General features: G+C 39.5%; 1 protein-coding gene across 1 annotated transcript in view; it reads right to left on the bottom strand.

The window, feature by feature from the left end:
• Nucleotides 1-24,356, bottom strand: part of ZRANB1 (zinc finger RANBP2-type containing 1) — a 61,973-nt gene that overhangs the window by 4,637 nt on the left and 32,980 nt on the right. Inside the window, exons 3-9 of the mRNA XM_032423434.1 lie at nt 13,719-13,906; nt 9,135-9,288; nt 6,245-6,316; nt 5,510-5,708; nt 1,917-2,037; nt 540-669; nt 208-437 (exon numbers count right to left, since the gene is read on the bottom strand). Of these exons, the coding sequence (XP_032279325.1) occupies nt 208-437; nt 540-669; nt 1,917-2,037; nt 5,510-5,708; nt 6,245-6,316; nt 9,135-9,288; nt 13,719-13,906 (1,094 nt within the window). The remainder of the gene's footprint in view (nt 1-207; nt 438-539; nt 670-1,916; nt 2,038-5,509; nt 5,709-6,244; nt 6,317-9,134; nt 9,289-13,718; nt 13,907-24,356) is intronic.

Genomic DNA, 24,356 nt, shown 5'->3' with positions numbered 1-24,356 from the left:
CCCCCCGCCTCAGTTCCCCTCACGGCAGCATCTGCACCACACGACCTACAGAGCAGCTCAGGAAAGGTACGTGTCACAGGCTGGCAGAGCCGAGGGCTGGGGCTGGCGGTGCGGAGAAGGCTGCGGGGCGAGGCGTCCCGGGCCGGGTTGGGGCGGCATGACCATTTCCAGTGGTTCACCGGAGCGCCGCACCTCTTACCCTCTTACCTCCTGAGCAGAAAGAAAGTGCACATGGAGCAACTTCCTCTCGCTGTCGACCAGGGGCAGGAAGGTGATGGTGACGTCGTCATCGGTGTGGAGGTTAGCCCCAGCACCCCGGTTGCCGTAGCCGTCGTTCTCCATGGCAACCAAAGCAGAAAAGTGGCCCCTTGTATAGCCCAGAGCGATGGGACTTTTCCAACAAAAACTCTGTTCCCACAACAAAGGCAAATAAACACCTGGAGGGAGGAAAGAAAATCCCCGTGGGGTTACCCGATATGGCTGCAAGCTGCCTGGTGAGGAACAAGAGACTTCTAAAATACTCTTGAATAACGGCTTACCTTGAAACCGAGTATATCCTAAAGTTTCTCCCCGGAAACTCTTATAATATTTTACTCCATAAACTATAATTGGTCGTCTAAGAATATGTGCAAGTACAAAAATGTGTGTCTGTTCCAAACTTGCTCCAGGCTGTACGGAATAAAATAAAGAAAGCAATTTCTCTTTAAAACATTTACTGCCGCCCTGGAAAACTACTGTGCAAAACACAATGCTGCTCCCCTTCAGTATACTAGACCAATGCTTTTTTTTTTTTTTTTTTACTATTATTAATATTGCCAAGCTAAAGAAGCGTAAAATTCTTCAAACAGCAAAATCCAATGAAATAATAAAAGAAATCTGCAAAGTCTATGCAGACAAGTATCATTCACTATCCAATCTCAAGAACCCAGCGGATTTGCTTAAATAGTGATCCCAGGAACGAGAGATTCAGATAGCAAGGGATGCTGGAGTCATTCCATGGCCTCCTTGTTAAGTCACCTGTGAGAGTACGACCCAACAACGAGGTCCTCCCCAAGTAAAAAGATGAACTGTTAGTTCATACAAACGTAAATGGCAAGAATACGGAACAGGTCTACCACCCGTCTATGAGGATGCCGACACCCCTTTTTCAGGAAGTACGTGTCACAGATGTAAAACAGCCACTGTGACATTCACACGGTTCAAATAAATGATGGTGCTTTCTGCAAAGAAAAGGAATGGTTTGTTGTGTGTATATCTGAACATTCAGCATAATGAATGTGCTTCACAGAATAAAACTAGTATGAAGCTAGAGTCTAAGAGGAACCACTCTACGTGATTCATTTTTCTAAAAGTTCATTCCCAGGTTAATTTTAAAGAAATCCTTCCACCTGTCGGCCATGGCACCTTTCCCCTGGCACACGTCACATGGAGAGCGAGCCTCACGCAGATCACCGCTTCACCCTCCGGGCCTGACAGCGGAGCGCCAGCCCAGGAGTGCCCGCCACCAGCTCAGTGATCTCGGTTCAGTGCCCGCTCAGACACAGAACAGGAGCTAACCAGGAGGCAGATATAACAGGCATAAAGCCACCTTCCTAAGAGGACAATATAAATGAAGAGCAATATGAAAAAAGTATAGAAGCGCTTGGAATCATCACAGTACGACTTTCATTCTGATCGTTTCTAGTCACTTAGTGTAAGAAACACGTTACTGCCTCTGTCCTGCAGCGCGGACTCACCTCTGGTCAAAGAGCTGACAGACAGCAGTCACAGCCAGAACCCAAGTCACCCAATGCCAAATCAAGCACTCTTTCGTGTATACCATAATGCCTCTAACATAGCTTACGCACGTAAATCCAGGATTTCGAGCATGTAGCCTACTTTTCTCACAGAAGCAACATGCCTCGAAGCATTCTTACCTGACTAGCAAGAGAGAGTATAAATGCCCAGTCTTCTTGCCACTGTTCTTCTCTCAAGGAAAAATGTAAACCAAAGCTCTGAGAATACCATGATTCCCAATCTTTCCAACGTGTATAAAACCTGAAAAAGCAAGACAGTAAAAAATAAGCCTTCTATAAATGTTCCATTTATTTAATGTAGTCTGTAAGCAATTCACGTAAAGAGATCAGCAATTTTATTAATTTTACCCACTTTGCACTATATTTTCAAATTAAAAATGCCTACCTTCTGCTAACAGACATCATTTAACACATTCTTACATAAAATTTCAGTCACTACCCATCAAGTTTTCATCAAAACTTTAAACACTAGTGATGAGAACAATTTCAATTGTCTACTATTGGTTTACAAGTTCAAAAACCAAAAAAACACTCAAAATCATCTGAGATGCTGGATACAAAGACAATACATTTCTACATTACTGTACAGTATTCACTATTTGGTCATTGTATAAATAATTGACTAGAAATAGCCCATGTGTTCACAAGAGTATCAAAACCACTTCCAGAGCAAGGCCCTAATTCTCTTCAATTCTATGAAGGCTCAGAAAGATGAGGAAACTATCAAAGAGAAGCCTGAAGCTAGCAGAGGTTGGCTTATGAGGTTTAAGGAAAGAAGCTGTCTCCAGACATCAAAGTGCAAAGTGAATCAGCAAGTGATACAAAAGCTGTGACAAGTTCTCCGGAAGATCTAGCTAAGATCATGAATGCAGGAAGCTACACCAAATTTACAACAAATTTTCAATGTAGATGAAACAGTCTTCTCTTGGAAGATGATGCCATCTGGGACTGTCCATAGCCAGAGAGGAGAAGTCACTGCCTGGCTTCAAAGGACAGGCTGACTCTCTTGTGAAGGGGCTCATGCAGCTGGTGACTTTAAATTGAAGCCAATACTCACTGACGACTCAGAAAATCCTAGGACCCTTAAAAATTGAGCTAAATATACTCTGCTCTATAAAAGAACAACAAAGCCTGGATGACCGCACATCCATTTTCAGTATAATTTACTAAATATTTTTAAACACCTGATGCCTACCCCTCAGGTAAAAAACTCCTTTCAAATTATGACTGCTCACCGACAACGCACCTGATCACCCAAGAGCTCTGATGGAGATGGACAACCAGACTGTTTTCATGCCTGCTAACACAACATCCATTCTGCAGCCCATGATCAAGGAGTAATTTCAACCTTCAAGCCATTATTCCAAGTAAGCCTATAGCTGCCATATACAGTGATTCCTCAGACGGATCTGGGCAAAGGAAACTGAAAAACTTCTGGAAAGGATTCACCATTCTGGATGCAACTAAGAACATTCCTAATTCATGGAAAGAGGTCAAAATAACAACATTTACAGGCATTTGAAAGAAGTTGATTCCAACCCTCGTGGATGACTTGGAGGGGTTCAAGACCTGAGTGGAGGAAGTCACTACAGCCATGCTGGGAACAAGAGAGCTAGGATGAGAAGCGGAGCATGGAGATGGGACTGAAGCGCTGCAAGCTCATACACAACTTGAACAGATGAGGACTTGCTTGGGATGGACGAGCAGAGAGTGGTTTTTTGCAATGGAATCTAATCCTGGTGAAGATGGTGTGAAGATTGTTGAGATGACAACAAAGGATTGAGACTATCGCATAACTTAGCTGATAAAGCAGCAGCAGGGGTTGAGAGGACGGACTCCAATGTTGAAAGGAATTCTAACTGTGGGTAAAATGCCATCAAACAGCATCACATGTTACAGAGACATCATTTGGAAAGAGTCAATCGATGCAGCAAACTTCGCTGTCATCTTAAGAAACAGCCACCATCACCCTGATCAGTCAGCAGCCATCAACGTTGAGACAAGACCCTCCACCAGCAAAAAGATTACGACTCGCTGAAAGCTCAGATGATGGTTAGGGTCTCTTAGCAATGACATATTTTTAAAATTAAGGTATGTGGAGTTTTTAAGACCTAATGCTATTGCACACTTGACTACAGACTAAACTTTTCTATGCATTAGGAAACCAAAGTTTCCTTTGGCTCACTTTATTACGATACTCACTTTACTGCAGTTGTGTGGACCTGAACCCACAGTATCTCCGACGTATGCCTATACATATTATACATCCAATCAGGTCACCAGAGAGGCCTGCCAGCCAGAGAGCTTTTTAATTTTTTTCAGGTGCCCTCAAATTCTTCCTCTCTTGCATTATGCTTTTATCTATAATTTAGCTCTCAAAAAAGTGATTAAATTGCTTTCATTTTCAAATTCTAGAGAGTACTTTCATTGAATAATGTTTACTATGTACTTACTATGTGTCAGGCTACTGGAGGCACTAGATCTTCCACAGTGAAACACAACAAAATCTCTGTTCTCATGGAGTTTATATTCTAATGGACTTCACATAATCCCTAAACACTGACAACAAAATTCACAACTAGTAAGTGCTCAAAAATTACATAGAGGAACTAGGGTAGTAAAGTTTTTCAGAGTAAGGCCATTATCATTATTGTGTGAGCATTCGATTAGGTGTTAAGAGGGGGGAAAAACGCATTTTAATTAATTTAGCTTCTTTCACAGCCTCAGTTTTTCTCATTTATGATAACTGAGATGTATATACAGAACCAAGAAAATACCATAGGTCAAGACCAGTCACATACTTGGGTGGATGCTGGGTAAAAAATATTAGTCAAGTATTGTATATATACATACAGGATTCCTCACTATCTGAAAGTTTGCTTTGTACCCCTTCACCTTTACGAAAGACCTATATTAGCGCCTGTTTTTGCTAGCCGAAAAGAAATCTGAAGAGGATTTTCACTTCTACGAGATGGTAACTGCATCTTTGCTTTATGCCAGTTCAGCTGACAAAAGGTTTCCCAGGAATGCTCTTTCAGATAGCAGGGAACCCTGTCTACAGAAAGGACATTTCTGAGATAAGTGGAAGATGTAATGTGGACCGTATATTGGATAAGAGTCCTTGCTGATTTTCTTAGATTTGGTAATGAGGACTTGGCTGGGTAAGAGAATATCCTTGTTCTTCAAGATGCACACTGACGGGGGAAAAAGCATCGTGATGACTTAAACCAACTGGCAAAGGGAGGTGCTTACATATGTAGAGATGAAGCATATGTGGGTAAAGGTTAACAACTGGACATCTAATGAAGAAAACACTAGAGTCTGTTGCACTGATACATTTTTTTTAACTTTACTGTGGATTTCAAAATTTGCAAAATAAAATGTGATCTGAAGACTATGTGCCTCAGGAAGAAAAAAAAAATCTTGTAATACAATGCCAACATAATCTTTTAAATTTCAACAAAAATATGGAATCATAACACCTAAAAATATGAGCAAAGATCTTATCAATATTTAACTTCAAATGTTTCTATTTAATAAGCTCAGCAAAAAAGTCTAAAAGCCGTCAAAATGTTCAATGTGTCTCAATGTGCAAAACCAAAGCTTTCCCCCTAGCTTCCACAGAAAATGTAACGGCAAAAAGTATCCTAACACTGTAAGGAAATGATTCAGCGAGAGCACGCCTGGTTTCACACGGAAGGATGCCGGCTCACCAATGTGAACAGTCATGCAGGCTGTCATGCAGGGCCTTCCGAAGCACCGAGTCCTTGTCATAAATGCCCCAGGTAGCTTGTAGCACGGAATCGAGCAAGCAGTCTCCTGCAGTCCTGTTCCAAAGCGCATAAAGTCGACTGTCCAAACGTGTAGCCAATTCCAAAGACCAGTTTATAATTGGAGATTCTTCTTCTAACTCTACATAAGGAATTTAAGTAACATGTTCATTTTCATGCAATTTAGGACTATTCATTGGAGGAAAGAACCCATTCTCTAGATATTGGTAAGTTTATGTGTCATTTACTATTAAACACCTAAATAAATCTGATCAACTGAAATACAAACCTTCTGAGTAGTTGAAACATCTGTGGCTCTAGAATAATTTTCTCAACTTTTAAATTCTTTACTATTTGCGAAGAATCCTTAACATGGAAATATACCCATTCTAGAATAGGAAGGAGAAAACTAAGGCTTAAAAACTTTTATACCTTTATTCCATCACAGTTAAGAGCCGTGAATGAGCATTCTTAAATATTTTTTTCCAGCTTTATCGAGATATAATTAACAGAATGAACATTTTTAACAGCACAATGTGACATTGCTCTTAAGGACTTTACATTTTCAATTAAAGTAAAAATAAAACAAGTCAACCATACACTGAACTGCTCCAAGCCTTACAAAGCAAAGCGTTTATGGAAATTGAACTAAATCACATTCATTAATTCCACACTTACCTTTCTGAACATCTCTATCAAGCACCTCATCAAATAATTTTTCTTGGACTGTTGGAGGCAAGTCTTCAATATCTACAAAGCAAAAAACAGACTTAAAAGATTTTCTTGTGTCTCATATCTTAATAAATTTGATACGAGCATCTAATAGTGATTTCCCCTAAAATAATTCCCTTGCCGGGGTGCTCTCTCACTCGCACTCTAATAAATAAAATCTTAAAAAAAAAACACACACAAAAAATAAAAACTCCCTTGCCAGTGAAGGCTAAGGCTGTCAACTGGTTTCTCATAAAAAAAAATGCATGTATAATGTGTGTGTGTATAAATGTAACATAAAAGATTTCCTTTCTATACTTCATTAGCAAAACTGTTATCTAAAAAATATAAGAATATCTCGACCAATAATTACATACAACTATTATCAAAAAGATAAGAGATAATAATGTTCGTGAGGATGTGGAGAAAGGGAACCCTTGTGCACAGTTAGTGGAATGTAAATTGGTGCAGCCACCATGGAAAACAGTATGGAGATTCCTCAGAAAGTTAGAAGTATGGGGCGCCTGGGGTGGCTCAGGCGTTAAGCGTCTGCCTTCGGCTCAGGTCATGATCCCAGGGTCCTGGGATCGAGCCCCGCATCGGGCTCCCTGCTCGGCGGGAAGCCTGCTTCTCCCTCTCACACTCCCCCTGCTTGTGTTCCCTCTCTCGCTGTCTCTCTCCCTGTCAAATAAATAAAAATTAAAAAAAAAAAAAAGTTAGAGGTATGATCCAGCAATCCCACATCTGGGTATATATCCAAAGGAAATGAAAACAGGATAATGAAGAGGTACTGAACTCCCATGTGTGTTGCAGCATTACTCACAATAGCCAAGATATAGACAATGGATGAATGAATAAAGATGGGGGGGGGGTGTAAAATGGAATGTTGTTCAGCCAAGTGAAAGAAAGAAATCCTGCCATTTGCAACAAGGGCACTGAGGGCAGTAGGCTAAGTGGAATTAGCCAGAGAAAGACAAGTCAAATACTGCACTGTACCACTTCATGTGGACTCTTAAAAAAAGTCAGACTCATAAAAACAGGGTAGAAAAGAGGTTGCCAGGGGCTGGGGGAAGTGAGGAAAAGACAGATTGGTAAAAGGGTACAAAAACTTCCAAGCTATAAAATGAATAAGGCTGAACACCTAATGTAAAACCATGGTAATTGTATTTTATAACACTGTATTATATCACTGAAATTTGCTAGGAGAATAGAACTTACATGTTCTCACCAAAACAGATATATAAACCAAACATGTGCGACGATGGGTGTGTTAAGACGGGGGCAACCCTTTCACAATATATGCATATATGAAATCACAATGGATACTTGAAATATTTGACAATTTTATAGGACAATTATCCCTCAGTAAAACAGAAAAGGAAAAAAAAATAGGGCTATCTGAAATTCAAGTTGATGAAACAGTAACAACATACAAATATTTATCTGCCCCTGTCTCCCCCCACTCTCAACCGCTGCTCAGGCCTATTGTTTTCAGACTTTAGAATCTTCTTATAAAAGTTAATGAACCATTAATTATTGGCACACAGACCCCTGTATTTGTCATCTTCCTCAAATTCTCCATGCTTTATTCAATTTACCAATGGAGCAGTCTACAGTAAAAAGTATTACCCTTAAAATTAAAAAAAAAAAAAAAAAATTAGGCTATTTTCAACTCAAAATAAAAATCTAAACATCACCAGAGTAAGTTTAAGTATACAGAGAGTGCATTTCAAGTGAACTTTGTCTTTTTTTTTTTTTTTTAAGATTTTATTTATTTGAGAGAGAGAGAGCACAGGAGGAGAGTGAGAGGGAGAAGCAGACTACCCGCTGATCAGGGAACCCGATGTGGGGCTCGATCCCAGGACCCTGGGATCATGACCTGAGCCGAAGGCAGACGCTTGACAACTGAGCCACCCAGGCGCCCCAGAACTGTGTCTGATTTTAAAACGCTTAGTTATTGGGGTGCCTAGCTGGCTCAGTTGGTTAAGCGTCCAACTCTTGATTTTGGCTCAGGTCATGATCTCAAGGTTGTGAAATCAAGCCCCACGTTGGGCTCAGTGCTCAGCGTGGAGTCTGCCTGGCCCTCTCCCTCTGCTCCCCAACCCTGCTCGTGCTCACTCACTCTCTCTCTCTAAAATAAATTAAATCTTTAAAAAAAAAAAAAGGCTTAGTTATTATCTCCCTAACATTTGTAAATTCCCCTGTTCATGTCAATATAAAAGTTCAAGACACTGAGAACCAAGATGGAAGCTTTATTTTAGAAACTTCTGGTGTTTGGTGCGTTTATTCGGTGCCAAATGACAAAAAGCATCCTGGAAGACATTTCTGATTGTCACTGAATTGAAAAATGAAAAGCTGCTTCACAAACATAGTAGAAATTAATATAATGAGTGAAGAACATAATGACACTTGCAAAAAAAATGCCAGTGTCTTTTGATTCAAATAATCTGATTCCACCCATCAAAAAGCCAGTGTTCTAATCCTATCTGCTAATATACCAATAACCAAAGCCACATAATTTTAAAATAGGTATGAAAAAGGAAAAGAAAAAGTATACCGATATCATAAACTAAACCTGAAGAGAAAAATAAATGGGTAAAGATTTTTTAAAACATCTAAGGCCCACATAGAAGTCAGTTATTATCAGCTGCTATCTTCCTGCCAGATCCAAAGCATAAGTTTATGAGGAACCCTGTACTGGTCACTTCCAGGATAAAGAGGGTAGTCAAATTATTTAAAATGCACATATAGTAGCTAAGTTATCTGCTTTCTAACAGAAACAATTTCACTCACACATTAAAAAAAAAGGAATTATAATAAAGTGAACATTTCTTTTCACATTGAAATTTGGAGTTACCTGCTGGCAATGTAAATGTAACAAGGTCAGTTAGAAAATAGCAAGCAAAATCCCCCTTTCTCTGATGAAGAGAGGCGGCTATCTCTCGCCGGATCTGCTCTGTCAGTTCAGGACACACCATTGCTGGAATACACTTTGCTGCTTGTTGAGACACCTTAAACACAAAAGAAACTTTCCTCTGCATCTCATTTATCATTAACAAAAGCAGAAAACAACAGTACTTAAGAGAAATTACCAAACCTTCTCAGTAACTCAGGGTGTTGTTTGTTTAATTTTAAAACAGATTAGGGATTATTTCCTCACCAATGGAAACATGTTTCAGTACAACTTTCCATGAAAATAGCCATAAAAATGCTTTACCTTCTGACTCTGGAAATTCACTTCTTAGGAATTTATCCCAAGGAAATATATAAAGATTTAGATAAAAACTTATGTAAAATGGTGTTGTAAACAAAGGTTCATCCTAGGACAGGGAGGGAGGACACAGAAAACCACCTAAGTAAGACTAAGCATCATGCCCACAATAAAAGCATTCTTAAAAAACAGGAAATTCCAGCTCACGGAGAAAGAGGAAAGTACAAACACTCTTCTGCTGGGTTAAGAATACTTCGAGTACCCTGACGTGGAATAAAGAAAGCATGATATTTTTAAAGGGTTAGTTTCCACTGACCTCAAATCCCTCCCCCTTTGTTACAACTCTGAATATTTAAAAAAGCAATTGGCTTCTCCAAGTGTAGAATAGACAATGAACCTTCGAAGTATAGCCAGCCTGAAAGGAATAAATGTGAGCAGTGATGTAGTAGTGAACGCTACAACAGAGAACTTCTAAGCAAGGGCATGGCTAGAAACTTTCCTTTTCTCTTTAATGAGGGATGGCAACAAATGATGCAAAGATATTATTTTATATTTAAGTTGTATTCCTTTTGTGGAGCTCAAGGTAACTGCATACGAAGAATCCTGAAATCAAAGGTATCTGCTGGAGAGGAAATGAGTCTGGTGTGAACCCTGAGTGAACCAGTCAGCTCTGTTCTCTGTTGTCACTACAGACCAAAGCCACAAACCTGGACAACCTTCCCCACCCTTTACCTCTAGCCGCTTCAACCTTATGACTCTCAACCATCTCCTTAGGTCAGTAATTCTTAACTTAGGGCACATGAACTTGGGAAGGACCTGTGAACCTGAATGGGAATTTTCATTAAATTTAAATCCTTCAGGGGTGCCTGGGTGGCTCAGATGGTTAAGCGTCTGCCTTCGGCTCAGGTCATGATATCTGGGTCCCAGCTCAGCAGGGAGTCGGTTTCCTGCCTCTCCCCCTACCCACGCTCTCTGTCTCAAATGAATAAAATCTTTAAAAAAAATTTAAATACTTCATTTTCACTGACCTCCTGTCTACATTTTTTTTAATAGTTTCCTTTTTTTTTTTTAAGGTATTTTTTATTTGACAGAGAGAGCACAAGTAGGCGGAGTAGCAGGTAGAGACAGAGGGAGAAGCAGGCTCCCCGATGAGCAAGGAGCCTGATGCAGGGCTCCATCCCAGGGTCCTGGGATCATGACCTGAGCCGAAGGCAGTCGTTTAACCAACTGAGACACCCAGGTGCCCCTCTCCTGTCTATATTTTTTTTTTTTTTTTTATTTAAAAAAAATTTTTTTTTTTTAAAGATTTTTTATTTATTTATTTGAGAGAGACAGAATGAGAGAGAGCAAGCACATGAGAGGGGGGAGGGTCAGAGGGAGAAGCAGACTCCCTGCCGAGCAGGGAGCCCGATGCGGGACTCGATCCAGGGACTCCAGGATCATGACCTGAGCCGAAGGCAGTCGCTTAACCAACTGAGCCACCCAGGCGCCCTCTCCTGTCTATATTTAAAATGCATTCTCTTATGTATCACAAATCTAATACTCTGAAAACACTATCATTTCAATATAATTGATTTCCATTGCAATCTTACTTTTATTTTAGGCATTTAAAAAACAGTATTATGAAAAGGAGTTCATAGGTTCCACCAGACTACCAACAGAGTCCATGACCTAAAATCCAATTAAAACCCCTGCCCCAGGGGTGCCTGGGTGGCTCAGTCGTTAAGCGTCTGCCTTCAGCTCAGGTCATGATCTCAGGTCATGATACCCGCATTGAGCTCCCTGTTCCGCGGGAAACCTGCTTCTCCCTCTCGCACTCCCCCTGCTTGTGTTCCCTCTCTCGCTGTGTTTCTGTCAAATAAATAAATAAAATATTAAAAAAAACAAACAAACAAACAACCCTGCCCCAGATACATATCCCCCAAAATATAATGTTCTCCTAGTCTCATCCCAAAAATACTTAGCTCTGTGCTCTCTCTGCAGGCACAACCCTTACTTATTTAGTCCAATCTCCCTACCGGCCCCTTCAATTCTGTCCTCTGGAGTGCCCACTCCACTGAGATGACATTCCACACCCAATTTGGTTCTTTCCCTGGAAATCCACCCCGCTCTCACCTCTCCCACAGTGCACCACGATTGGTCTATATGTTCCAGAGAATATGGCAAAAATGATGGTATGTCACTTCCTAAATTAGGTTCCATCTAGAAGACCCTGAAGCTTCCACGTGGATCACTCTAGCGTGCCCTCTCTCTCTCGGATCACTTGTTCTGGTGAAACCTGCCCTCTGGAGGGGCCCACGTGACCAGGATTTGAAGCCTCCCGCCACCAGATCCTCTCACCCCAGTCAAGCCTTTTGACAACTGCAGCTCTGAAAATGTGACTGTAAGCTCATGAGACCTTGAGCCAAAACCATTCAGCAGAGCAGCTCCTAGATTCCCTACACTCAGAAACTGTGTGAAGATAACAACTGTTGTATAAAGCTGCTAAATGGAGGTGATCTGTTAGGCCGTAAATAGTACCCTGAGGTTCTTTTGCCTTCCCACTGTTAGTCCCCAGATGCTCTTAGGAGGTCAGTGACTTAGTCCCTCCAACTTTCTCACAGCCCTCTACCAGGCCGAGGGGAGTCCAGGAACCCCCCAAAGGACTTGAGCCTTGATTCACAGCTGCCCCCTCTATCCTGCCTCCTGCCACCACCAGCAACTACAGCCCCACACGCTGGCCCTGCCAATACACAACGCAAATATAGCCAGACCTCAAATACTACAGAAGCTACTGCTAACTGTTCCACCCCCTGTTCCAGAACTCTGGGCCTTCTTAGCACATGGCTGCTTTTTGAACAGTCCCTTTTTCTATCCATAGTAAGGCTGCCCCTTGTTTTCACCATGACAATCGCTCAAGCCCTTCCCTTCCTCTTTTTGGTGCCTCTGGCGTCACTGGACTCTTAGCAAACTGAACAATGGCTAGCCATTTCAATCATGGTTTCAGGTAACCTTCATATTCCTTAATCCCTCCCAGTGCTTTGTACATAATGGTTCCCAATACTGGCCAATCTGAATATGCAAATATGCATATGCATGCCACAGAAGACGTATAGTGACAAAATTTGAATCTACAACTGATCTGACTCTCTGCACTCTTACTCTATTTCTCTTATCATTAAAAGAATTACCTGGATAATATGGTCGCATCCTGAATCGTTCATCTGCAATCCTTTGTGATATCTACGAAGTTATCTAAGCCCAAGAGCTCAGAACCAACTTGACCCCTCTCTCCCCATGACTCCCCACATCCAGTCGATCCATTCAATCTTGACTCTGTCCCCCCAGCTCTCTCAAACCAGCCCACCTCTCATACTGCCCCTGCCACTCCGTACTAGCAGCGTGCCTGCCAGCAGCACCAGCACCACACCGTGCTGCCCTCCCAGGCTCCCCCCTCTCCCATCCACAGAGGCCAAAACACTCTGATCTGATCTGGCTACTCCCTGACCCTCTCCCTAACACTCTGCACAGCCTCTTCACTGCCCTAGGAACAATCTTCCAACTCCCGGGCCTACATCATCCTTCACAATGCTTCCCTTCCCAGTTCCCAATCACCATCACAGGCATGCTGAGGACCTGCAAGTGCCCGACCTCACCACAAACACTACCACCAGGGCCTCTGAATAAATGGTTTCCTCAACTTCCCTCTCTGCTCCACCCACTTATGAGGCTAATTCCTACTTCTCCTTCGGATCTCCACTACAATGTTACCTGCTCTAGGTAAGAAGGTAAGATACCCTAAAACACTTTCTCAAGTACTCCCACAGCACCTGGCATTTACATCTATGAGAACACACTCTGTACAGAATTTCCTGTTTATTTCTCTACTTTTCTGGATACGCACTGAAGGAAGAGCCAATGTCTTCACAATTATATCCCTTTCTAGCACCATACCTAGCACACAGTAGGTACTCAATAAATATTAGTTAAATGAATGAATGAAAGATACATCCTAGTGTTTTTTTTAATCAAACTGATGATTCAAATCTTGTGGCAAAATGTTCTATTTTAAAAGCCTAATACCCTTAGGAATTATATACTGTTGAAGTCTCAAGTTTAATGTGAATTTACAAAGGGAGTAAAAGAAATCTAAAACATTTAAGAACAGTTTAGAAAAACACTACATCAAAAATGAAAACTAACGAACACATTTCCTTCATATAAAACGTTTAACCAGAACGCCACACTCACCTCAGTAAGCAGTATTGCTAGCATATCCTGCCTCTGAAAGCGTATGGCCAGATGCACGAGAGTATAGCCGACATCAAAAGCAGAAGGGCGGTTCAGGAGGCGCACTTCGTCTGCAGTGAGCTGACGTGCGATGTCCCCGCCTGATGACTTGTACGCTTCTATAGCAGCTAAGTCACCTTCTACAACCCCTAGAACAAGCAGCAAGATAGAAAAGAGTTTATTTCTATTTTTCTTCCAAAAGCATAAACCTGTTGCATTCACTCTAAACCCTTTTAAGTGTTTCTCTAGGATTTCTGGACCCCGGGACAACATATTTAAATGTCCTAAATATTAAGGAAAACTGATGTAATCCTCTCCCTTTAATTTCTTTCCAGAACTAGAACTACCTATTTAGGTACTTACCTTCACATCAGCGCTGGCTCCATGCTCGAGGCTTAGAGGAATCATTAGAATATATTAATTGGATCAAAGAGATCAGTAATCCTAGTATGAGAAACTAGACTTTACAGAAGACACTAAACTCCTGTCTGGTCCTGACTCTGCAGAAACCAAGGAGACGGGGATGTGCCTCCTGTTGGCTTTGGGCTCTTGCCCTTTACAACTGCATTTTTTAAGCTGAATCAAAACAGATGCTGAGCCTTCCATATTGCTGTTTAGGTATGAAACAATTCAGAGCAATTAAAACCATTTTCAATATAAGTTAAAGTTAGCAACATTTTGATTTCAGAACCTCTCAAAGCCAAGTCTTCCTTACACTCATTAAGTATTAATACAGTAAAACTTGAACCAGATGAGTTAGAACAAAAAATATGCTAAAATAAAACATTACAAACCAGTTGGGGGTAGAGAGATAAAACAAGTATCATTTTTCCCAATCCATAAAGAACTTTCTGTTCCCACTAACCCATGTTACTAAACTTAACACAAATTAATATTAGGTGAAGACAGTAATCCTATTTACTAAGCAGTACAGTACACATCTACGAATAAATACCCCTGGCAAATATAAAGGTGTAGATAAGCTTCAAATTTAACCACAAAGAGTGTTACACACACACACACACCTCAAGACTGAAGGACCAAATAATTTTAAGTGTGTCCTAAGTTATATCAGGAAAAATTTGTTTGTTGGGTAAAATGCTAAGACCAGCTAAAAATATTCTTAGTGTATTTTTTAAAGAACCATTTTTTAATTGCCATCTTGAATTAGGAATTAGAGAAATAAGGGCTACTCCTTGGAGTATAACAGATTGGTACAATGCAACAATTTCTCCCAGTTATTAAAAATAGCAAAACTTTAAAATAATTCCCATGTTCACTGAACACCCATGACATGCAAAGCACTGTGCTAGGCAATGTGAGAAACACAGACAGTACAAACATGATTCCTATACTCAAAACAGTCCTTTCTCATCCCATTTGTGGACCATAAAAGGCCAGCTTCAAAAGTTTTCAGACTCTGCGGTCAAAGATCCTTTCTGCAAATCTAGACCCACTCCCCATAAAAGGACACCCTGCCGCCGACACAGACATTTTTCAGGTGAAGAAATCCATGATATCAAACGAGAACACCTTATTACAGGAACTTTTATTTTCATGGCCACATAGGTTAATACATTCTTCACTATAAATGCCTAAGTACAGCTGTCACTGTGTACCACCCCCACTATGGAAAGGGCTTTAACACACTCTTAGGAGGCCCAGTGCCCTGGAGAAGTCATCAGGGCTAAAACGTGATACGGCTGGCAGGAATCTTCTCCAAAGGGCAAGCCTTAAAAACAGACACAGAAAGTCCTACTTGAAATAAAAACAAATCTATGGTTAAAGAGTCAAGTACACAAAGAACTCTAAAATTTCTGCTTAATTTGTTTTAATAACAGATGAGAATAATCAGAGAGAGCTCGTAACTTTATGAATAATCTAATGTAGTTCCTCTCTTTAGAACTAAATATGCCCTGCTCTGTTTCCTTCCCTGTACATGTATTTCCGTATGAAGGCAACTGCTCTTCATGTTGGTCCTACCAAAGCTGTCACTATTCTGGGTGCCTTCAGTATCACTGCCCCTTATACAGTTTTTTAACTGTAAAATATTTATAAAGTGTATTTATAAAATTTCTTTATGACATAAGAAAAGCCACCCAAGGACCAAAAAGACCGATCAATTTACCTGAGAAGATACAGAGGAAGACCTGAACAGAACATGTATACATCTGTGTACCTATTTAGGCACGTGCATGCGCACGCACACACCCACCTTCTTTTGTTTCTCAAAGACAAAGATGACTGCCAACCAACTTCTAAATCACCGTCTTCACTATTTTTAGCTAACTCACCATATAGCTGATATCTGGAAGAATCTCATCTTAGAAAGTCTTGCTTAAGAATTCATTTCCTGTGTCATGTTTGTGAGGGATTTCTGTAATTAGAAACTAACTAGCATAATCAAGGGGGGGAGGGTAACAGACCAAATAGCACAAGGAAGTTGACGAACTGTGCTTTGGAATTATGATTTACAATGTCACACAGTCTGCCTTCAAATTAAGCATTTTTTTTTTTAAATATGAATAGAACTTCAAATGGTGAACTGCACAGTATATGAATTGTAGCTCAATAAAGAGGATACATATATAAAAAAAAAAAAACATGATTTCTATTCGTCCAAATCGAAAATACTAAAACAATTACTTCCTTCAACCCCAAACTCTGCACTGAACTGCAGATAGGGCATGCTGCCACTCCCCAGCATGGAGCAAATCCAGGAGGGCAGAAAATGAGGATGAAGAGAATAGAGAGTTTGTACTCTATTCTTCACAGCACAAAATCCTCCAAATCTTCTAGAACATGAAAAACACAAACGTAAGTACAGGCACAAAGTAATATTTTAAAGAAAAATATATTATCATCTAATGTTTTGGGAACATACGATTCCATTCTTTTCATTAACTATAATTAAGAACTTAGTTTCGGTTACCAGTGAGTTTTCAGCTACAGAGACAAAGTACATTTATTACAAATTTCATGAGACTCTCACTGAACAGTCCAAATGTTTAGTCTATCTTTATGACACATTGTTCAAAGACAGCTATTGATTAACGTGTCCACAGTTTCTTGACAGATTGGTTTTCACTGCAAACAGGGTATTTAAAAGGATCTGGCCCATACTCAGATAAGGTAAAGCTTTAGCTACCAAATGTTTTCTACTTAGGGGGGAAAAAAGTGTAAGATTATATGCAAAACAACTTACAAAATGTCTTTTGAGTTCTTCACATAAAATTTTATCACCTCTAATATCAGGGTATGATAAAGGAAAGTAGGAAGAGGGGAGAAGAGCTGATAGGTAGGAAAAGACAGCAAAATAAACACAAGGGATAAAATCTCACTTCATGTAACCATGACCAGGAAAAACCAGAACAATTCCAACGGAAGAGGTGATGTATACATGCTTCCTAGTTACTGACCTCTCACACTGCCTCCAAGAGAGTAACTGAAGCGTCTTTCTTGTAATGTTTTCTGAAAATTTAATAAATGTCTATTACATGTTCTATCCCTTCTTCTTCCGTGCTATGAAGGCAAATTAAAAGGACAGCTGAAGACACTCTGAGATTAACTTTATAAAACTAACCTACAGTATCATCATACACTCAAAACTGACTGAATGAAATACACAACCAACTAAGCAGTGGTGCATAATTACAGATAATGCAAAGTGTTAAAATACTTTTAAAAACATTAAGACCTAAGAGTAAATGAAAGTTACTACGTCTTACAAACTATAAAGTTTAAAAAAAAAAAAAAAAAAGTTCATATTGTCCTAGAAGCTGGGCCAGGAGTGGAATTTAACATATTTTGAAGCCACAGGTCACAACTCACTGGGGACTTCACAGCTACTATGGAACTCCGTTGGTTAGAATATGGAGCTGGCTCATAGATGTTTAGAAAACAGACTTATTTTTTCCCCCATATATGGCACAGTTTTCAAAGTTTTGCCTTATTTTCTTTTATGACATAAAATCATAATCGTAACTAACTTTGAAAAGAATGCCAAATGGTAAAAAAAAGCCAGGACTTACCTGAGCCCACATGGGCCAGCTCAACACTACCCTGGAGTTCTATGGTAGCTGTGACATCACAGCATGCTTTATGCTGTGGGGTCAGGGTGGACTTGGAGTCAGCTGGCACAATTTCAGGAGCCCTTAAAGAGAAAAGTTAGTTTTAAGTGGTAATGTTCACAATGTGCTTTACCATGGTCAGTAGAAAGATGCAGATGCGCTGGCTACAATGTCTGGATAGTTGTCTTCTACCCTGCGTTTAATTCACTTAGGTGGTTTTGCATATTAAAAAAAAAAAGAAAGAAAAAAAAAACTATACCACCCAGTAATACTTTTTCTTTATATTCCTAACCATTTGGCTATAGCTGGATCACAAACTTGGCTTAGATATTCATATTCATAGCTAACTCCTTCAATATTCAAATATGAGCTGCTTTTTAAATAAAATGACCTCAATATTTTTAAGTGTATCTTCAAGTAGGCACAAGCTCAGTGGTAATCTCAGGAACAGTGTAAGCAGCCCAGACCACCTCCTGGAGGCATTATTCACATAACCAATGGCAGCAAGTGAAAAGGTACCACTTCTATTCCTAGAATAGTGCTATAGAACAATAACCTTTTCAAAAACTGAGATGAAAATCACAAATTGGAAATAAATTCTTTAATCTATTATACTATATCAAGATGAACTTCTATTCAATTCAGTCAATAAACTCACTCCATTATGAAAACATCCTCTTTAGAATAAAAGATTCAATGATAGAGAAGTCAAAATAATCTCTAACTAAGGCTTTCAACTACTCTATTATTAATCATGACAAACTATGCCAAATATAATTTATACTTTGGAGCTCTTACGTCTTTACATCTCTGATTAGACTGTTAACAACCCAACTGCTGTGGAAATATAAATCCCCGAAGTCATGAAAAAATACCTGAATCGATAGATACCTTCAGAAGAAAGAAGATCTCGCCATGCAGGAAGAATTATACTGCTGAAAGCGCCATGGAAGGATTTAAAAGAACAGGTCACAAAGTTATCTTTGGGAAGGGGATCAGAGATGAGGGCCAGTGTTAACAGTTAAAGAAGATGAACGTGAGTTCAAATTACAAAGGTCACTGAAAATATTGCCCAAAGAGTCAATTGAGGGGATATTAGGTTCTTAAAAACCTGGGGTTCCAGTTATATAAAACAGTATATGTCAAATCCACTTTCACCACTGAAATCAAGTCCCAAAAGTTTTCTGACTGCAAGTAAAAATTTTGCCTGCAACAAGGCCAAGTTATCCTGGCTGAATCTGAAACCAAATTTTAGATTTTTAGAATTATACCATTTTAGGTAGGCCTGGAGGGATTATTGAATAGTCTAGTCCACTCTCTTTTACAAGTCATGCAAGACTTAGTTTACAAAACGAAAAACTCTTATGACATATAACATTACACTGTTCATAATATGTCCATGTAACTCTTCTTCTAGCCAAAGATACTGACAGAATCAGGACAGAATCATCAAAATGGAAGAGATGTTAAAACGTTACTTAGTCCATCTTGATAAGGTTCCCAGGTAGAAGCACAAAACAAGGAAGTTCCTATTATTTGCCATTGCTAGACAAAGTTCCACAGCCTCAGTAAACTCCTATGGCCACACAAGTATCCATATAAACGGAGTGGGAGATTTTCCTCAAAAGTTTCAGGCCCATCTATCCAACAACCCATTAGACAGCCTCACTACCATCCTGTCTAAAACTGAACTTCACATCTCCTATGCTTAGGAAAAATGATCCAACCCCAAGTGTCCAAACCAAAACCCTGGACATCTTTCTTAACTCCTCTCCCCTCAGCCCCCATATCAATTTTGCCAAGTTTTGTCAATCCTGCCTTTTAAGGCTCTCTCAAATACATCCCCCACCCCATCTCTACTGCCTCTATCCTAGGTCAAGACTGCACTCTCCCTCACTAAGATTACTGTAATGTTCTCTTTTAAGTGGTTAGCTTGCCTCTAGTGCTGTTCTCTTCCAATCTAGTCTCCATACTATGACCGAAGTGTTCTTTCTAAACTACAAATCTGATTAAGGCAGTCTTCTTCGGAATGTTTACCACAGCCCTTATGTTAAAAGCTAAACTCCTTAACCAGGTCCACAGGCCTTGAAAGGTCCAGCATTACCCCACAGCATCACCCCGGAGCTTCCACACTACACATCAACCCTGCTAACTCCATCAGTTTGTCTAACGGGTCTTCACACACGCAATTCCCTCAGATCAAAACATTCTTCCCTCTTCTCTTTAAGGTTTTGGCTTAGATGTCATTTCCTCCTTAAAGCCCTCTCCAGATCTTCAAATGAGATTAAGGTATACACTCCTCTAGCACCTTATCCTTCCTCTACTAAACTCATCACACTATATTGACTTACTGAATTTTATCTTCCTCTACTAGAGCACAAGCTCACGGAGAGCCATGACTTCCTTCACAGTGCTTGGGAAAACACTCTATGAATATCTAAGTGTGAAAATAAATGGACCAATAAAGAAAAGGCAAAAACTAAGTCAATTCTGGAAAGCAATTGGAGGGTGGAACAGGATGAACACTTGCCTTATCAGATTTTTAAATACATAAAGCCATAATTACTTAAGCGAAAGTATGATACTGATGTAAAAAACAAACGTCAAAATAAAGAGCCTCAAAACAAATGATGCAGAATCATTTTATGCATAATAGAACCACCCAAATCCATGGGGAAATAATTTATTTAAAGTCATATTAAAAGGGACGCCTGGGTGGCTCAGTGAAGTTACATGTCTGCCTTCGGCTCAGGTCATGATCCCAGGGTCCTGGGATCGAGTCCCGCATCAGGCTCCTTGCTCAGTGGGGAGCCTGCTTCTCCCTCTCCCTCTGCTGCTCCCCCTGCTTGCGCTCTCTCTTTCCGACAAATAAATAAATAAAATCATAAATAAATAAATATTAATGGAATTTAGAAAATTTTAATTCTTAGTTCAATCTGAAAGACTGTGTAAGACAACAAAGATAAAGTGTCATTAATATAATTCTCCCCACACTTAAAAAAGGGGGGAGGAATCTGCAGGAAATATGACTGGTACAAGTTTTTAGTGTAAGTATTATTTATATTTAGACTTCATATAACTTGCTAAAAATAACAGAAAAATGGACAGAAGACATAAATCAGCAATTCACAGGGAAAAATACAAATTACTAAACAAGACAATATGCCTCCCTTACTAATAAACCCCAGCAAAGACCCAGCCGCAACGTCGCTCTGACCCCACTGATGGGGTACAATCCGGGCAGTTCTTCCAGGCAGTTATTTACCAATATGCGTATGTTCATATCGTTTGATCATGTAATCCCATTTCCGGGAATCTAAGAAAATAGTTAGAAATGCTGATAATTTTGCTTATCAGAATAAAAAATGTTCAAATAACCCAAAAGCCTAAGTAAGGGGCAAGTTAAAGTATAGCAACTTAATGTCCTGTTACATTCATTTTTTAAAAGATGAAAACATTTTAATTACTTCAAAATATAAAGTTCAACAAAAGAAGTACACTTTCAATTACATAAAAATAAGTAAATGTAAAAAAACTGAAAATACACAATAACATGACACATTTCTTCTAGACACAGATGCTTTACACTATTATTTTTTCATAGCTTATCTCTGAAATATTCTACAATGAGCATGCTCTGCTTTTATTATTTAAAATGAACCCAACTCTCATATACTGTTACAAGAAGTCAGTACATAATGTCTAAACTTGATGAAACAAGAAGACTGATGTGTCCATCCAGAGATGAACAAAATGTGGTATATACATATTATTCAGCCTTAAAAAGGAAGCAAATTCTGACATGTGCTGCAACATGAATGAACTCTAAAGACATTCCACTAAATTAAACAAGCCAGTCACAAAAGGACAAACACCGCATGATTCCACTTATGTGAGGTACTGGGAGCAGTCAAATGCACAGGGACAGAAACGAGAGTGGCGGTTGCCGGGGGCTGGGGGGGGGGGGGGATGGGATCTCCGTTCATGGATACAGAGTTCAGTTTTGCAAAACGGAAAAAGTTCCAGAGAGGGATGGTGGTGATGACTGCACAATATGAATGTACTTAATGCCACTGAACCGTACACTTAAAAATGGTTATGCTTGGTGGGGCACCAGGGTGGTACAGTCAGTCACGTGTCGACTCTTGGTTTCGGCTCAGGTAGTGACCTCAGGGTCCTGACACTGAGCCCCGTGTCAGGTTCCACGCTTAGTAGGGAGTCAATGCTTGAGATTCTCTCTCCCTCTCCCTGCCCCTCCCACTTGTGCTCTCTCTAAAATAAATCTTTTAAAAAAAATGGTTCAGATGGCAAATTTTGTCACATGTATTTTACCACAGTTAAAATAAATTTTTAAAAAAGAGAAAAAATGATACAAGGACACAATTCAGACATATTAGAGGTGTTGTTTCAAACAATATCACCTATGTAGTATTCCTCCCTCCCCCCCAAAGAAAGATAAAATATTTTAATTTAATCTATTAATTTCCAAATTGAGTGTCATTCTGTGAAAAAATTGCCTTGACTCTTTGAAAATGTTTATCTCGGGGCACCTGGGGGGCTCAGTTGGTTAAGCGTCTGCCTTCAGTTCAGGTCATGATCCCAGGATCCTGGAATCGAGTCCCGCATCGGGCTCCCTGCTCAGGGGAGAGCCTGCTTCTCCCTCTCCCTGACGCTCTGCCTACTTGTGCTCTTTATCTCTCTGTCAAATAGATAGGTAGAATCTTTAAAAGAAAAGAAAAAATGTTTATCTCATGAAAGAATAAACAAAACCAAAAACCATCTGAGGCACTGTTTAGAAAAGAGGGGCCTAACGCGAGAACACTAATAGCTAAAATGTACAATCCTTGATTGAATGGGGTTGGATCAATAGCTATCAGTGAAACTGAATATGGACTTTGAATATTAAATTTTCTGGATAATCATATTATGTAGTTATGCAGGGAAAATGTCTTTGTTTTTAGGACATATATGCTGAACTATTTAGGGGCAAAACGTCACAACATCTGCAATTACCTCTCAAATGGTTCAGGAGAAACAGAAAGACAAATAGAGAGTAAATGTGGCAAAGTATTAACAACTGGAAAATGTAAGTCAAAGGCATATAATATAGTTATACTTCTACTCTTCTGCAGGTTTTGAAATTTCTCACAATAAAAGGTTGATGGGGGAAAAAGCTGTCTCTGCACAGCAGGACTGGGAGTGAAAAAAAGAAAAATTTGTTTTTCTTTATAAACTCTTCCCTCTCTACTGCTTGATTTTTTTAATAGTTTTCTTTAATAAATGTTTTAAATTAAAGTTATTTTATGGTAAACAGTAAAGTTCGCTGAGTCTAAACACATCTTTTTATATTTAATATTTAAACAATACATTTGGATTTCATAACTCAATGTGTTCATTTAATATAATGCTTTTTAAAAATGAAAGCCTTTACTAAATCAATAATGCATATTCAAATGTCAGTACCACAGAATCAAAAATCACCTGACGGACTCCCACTCTCAGCATAAGGAGGCACATTATTAGTTGGCAGGCCAGTGTAATCAATCATTTCTAAAAGACAGATATTGCGTCTCAGACTAAAGGCAACCAGAAGTATGCCACGGGGGCTCTATTTCTGCCATTCCCATCCATTTGCCTTAAGAGACACACTCATTCCTAGAAACTTCTTTCTCATCCCAGGTGTCAGGAAGCACTTTCAAAAGCCAGAATGAACTGGCCAGGAGAAACAAAGTATGTGCATGTTCCCTACTGATCGGAGTCTTTGACATTGCTGAGAATTATCACAATTTTCTTAAAAATCGTAACATAAAATTTTTATATCCAGAGTTCCAATCACAAGAGAAAATCCTTAGAAACTTGAAGAAAAACAAGACAAAAGCTATCTGAAGAGATACTCCATTCACAGTGCTAAAAATAATTCTATTACCTATAACATCAACTACCTTGGATAGGAAGGAGATTCACAAGCCAGAATGTGTATGGAGTGAAGACACCTCAGTTTTGGTAGCTACACACACGCGCCCACGTAGGAGCATCACAGAGAGTTAGCCAAGGACATACAAGGCATTGCCGGCACTCCAGCAGCTTACTTTCCTTTTATGGATACAGTGCCAAAGATCTGCTGCAGGAGTCTGCATGTATTTTGGATTCTATTAAAAGCTTTCAATAGGATATTTTAACAAACCATTTTTATTTTTTTATGCTTTTTTTTTTTTAAAAATGTGATGGTTTTAAATGTCAAAGACTATGAAGACCTCCAAGAGGTTTTTTCAGGTTCTACCTGTATTAAGGAAAAAAAGCCAAGTATTAAGGGAAAAAGGACTCTAAAATCAGAAGAGTATCTTTCAGTAAAACACTCAGTCTCGTACCAATACAAAATCAAGTTCATACTCAAACAAAATGGTTCATTAGCATCCTGGAATAAATCCAGCACTTAAAAAATAACCATAACCTAAAATCTATCAGAACAGTGAACAATTTCATTAGCTCCCTCTCTGAACTCCCAGAAGATGATCTCTAAAACTTAAAT

This window comes from Phoca vitulina, unplaced genomic scaffold (assembly GCF_004348235.1).
Source record: "Phoca vitulina isolate PV1807 unplaced genomic scaffold, GSC_HSeal_1.0 scaffold28, whole genome shotgun sequence".
Taxonomy (NCBI): domain Eukaryota; kingdom Metazoa; phylum Chordata; class Mammalia; order Carnivora; family Phocidae; genus Phoca; species Phoca vitulina.
Note: the sequence above shows the minus strand (reverse complement) of the source record. Positions and strands in the feature narration are given on the sequence as shown.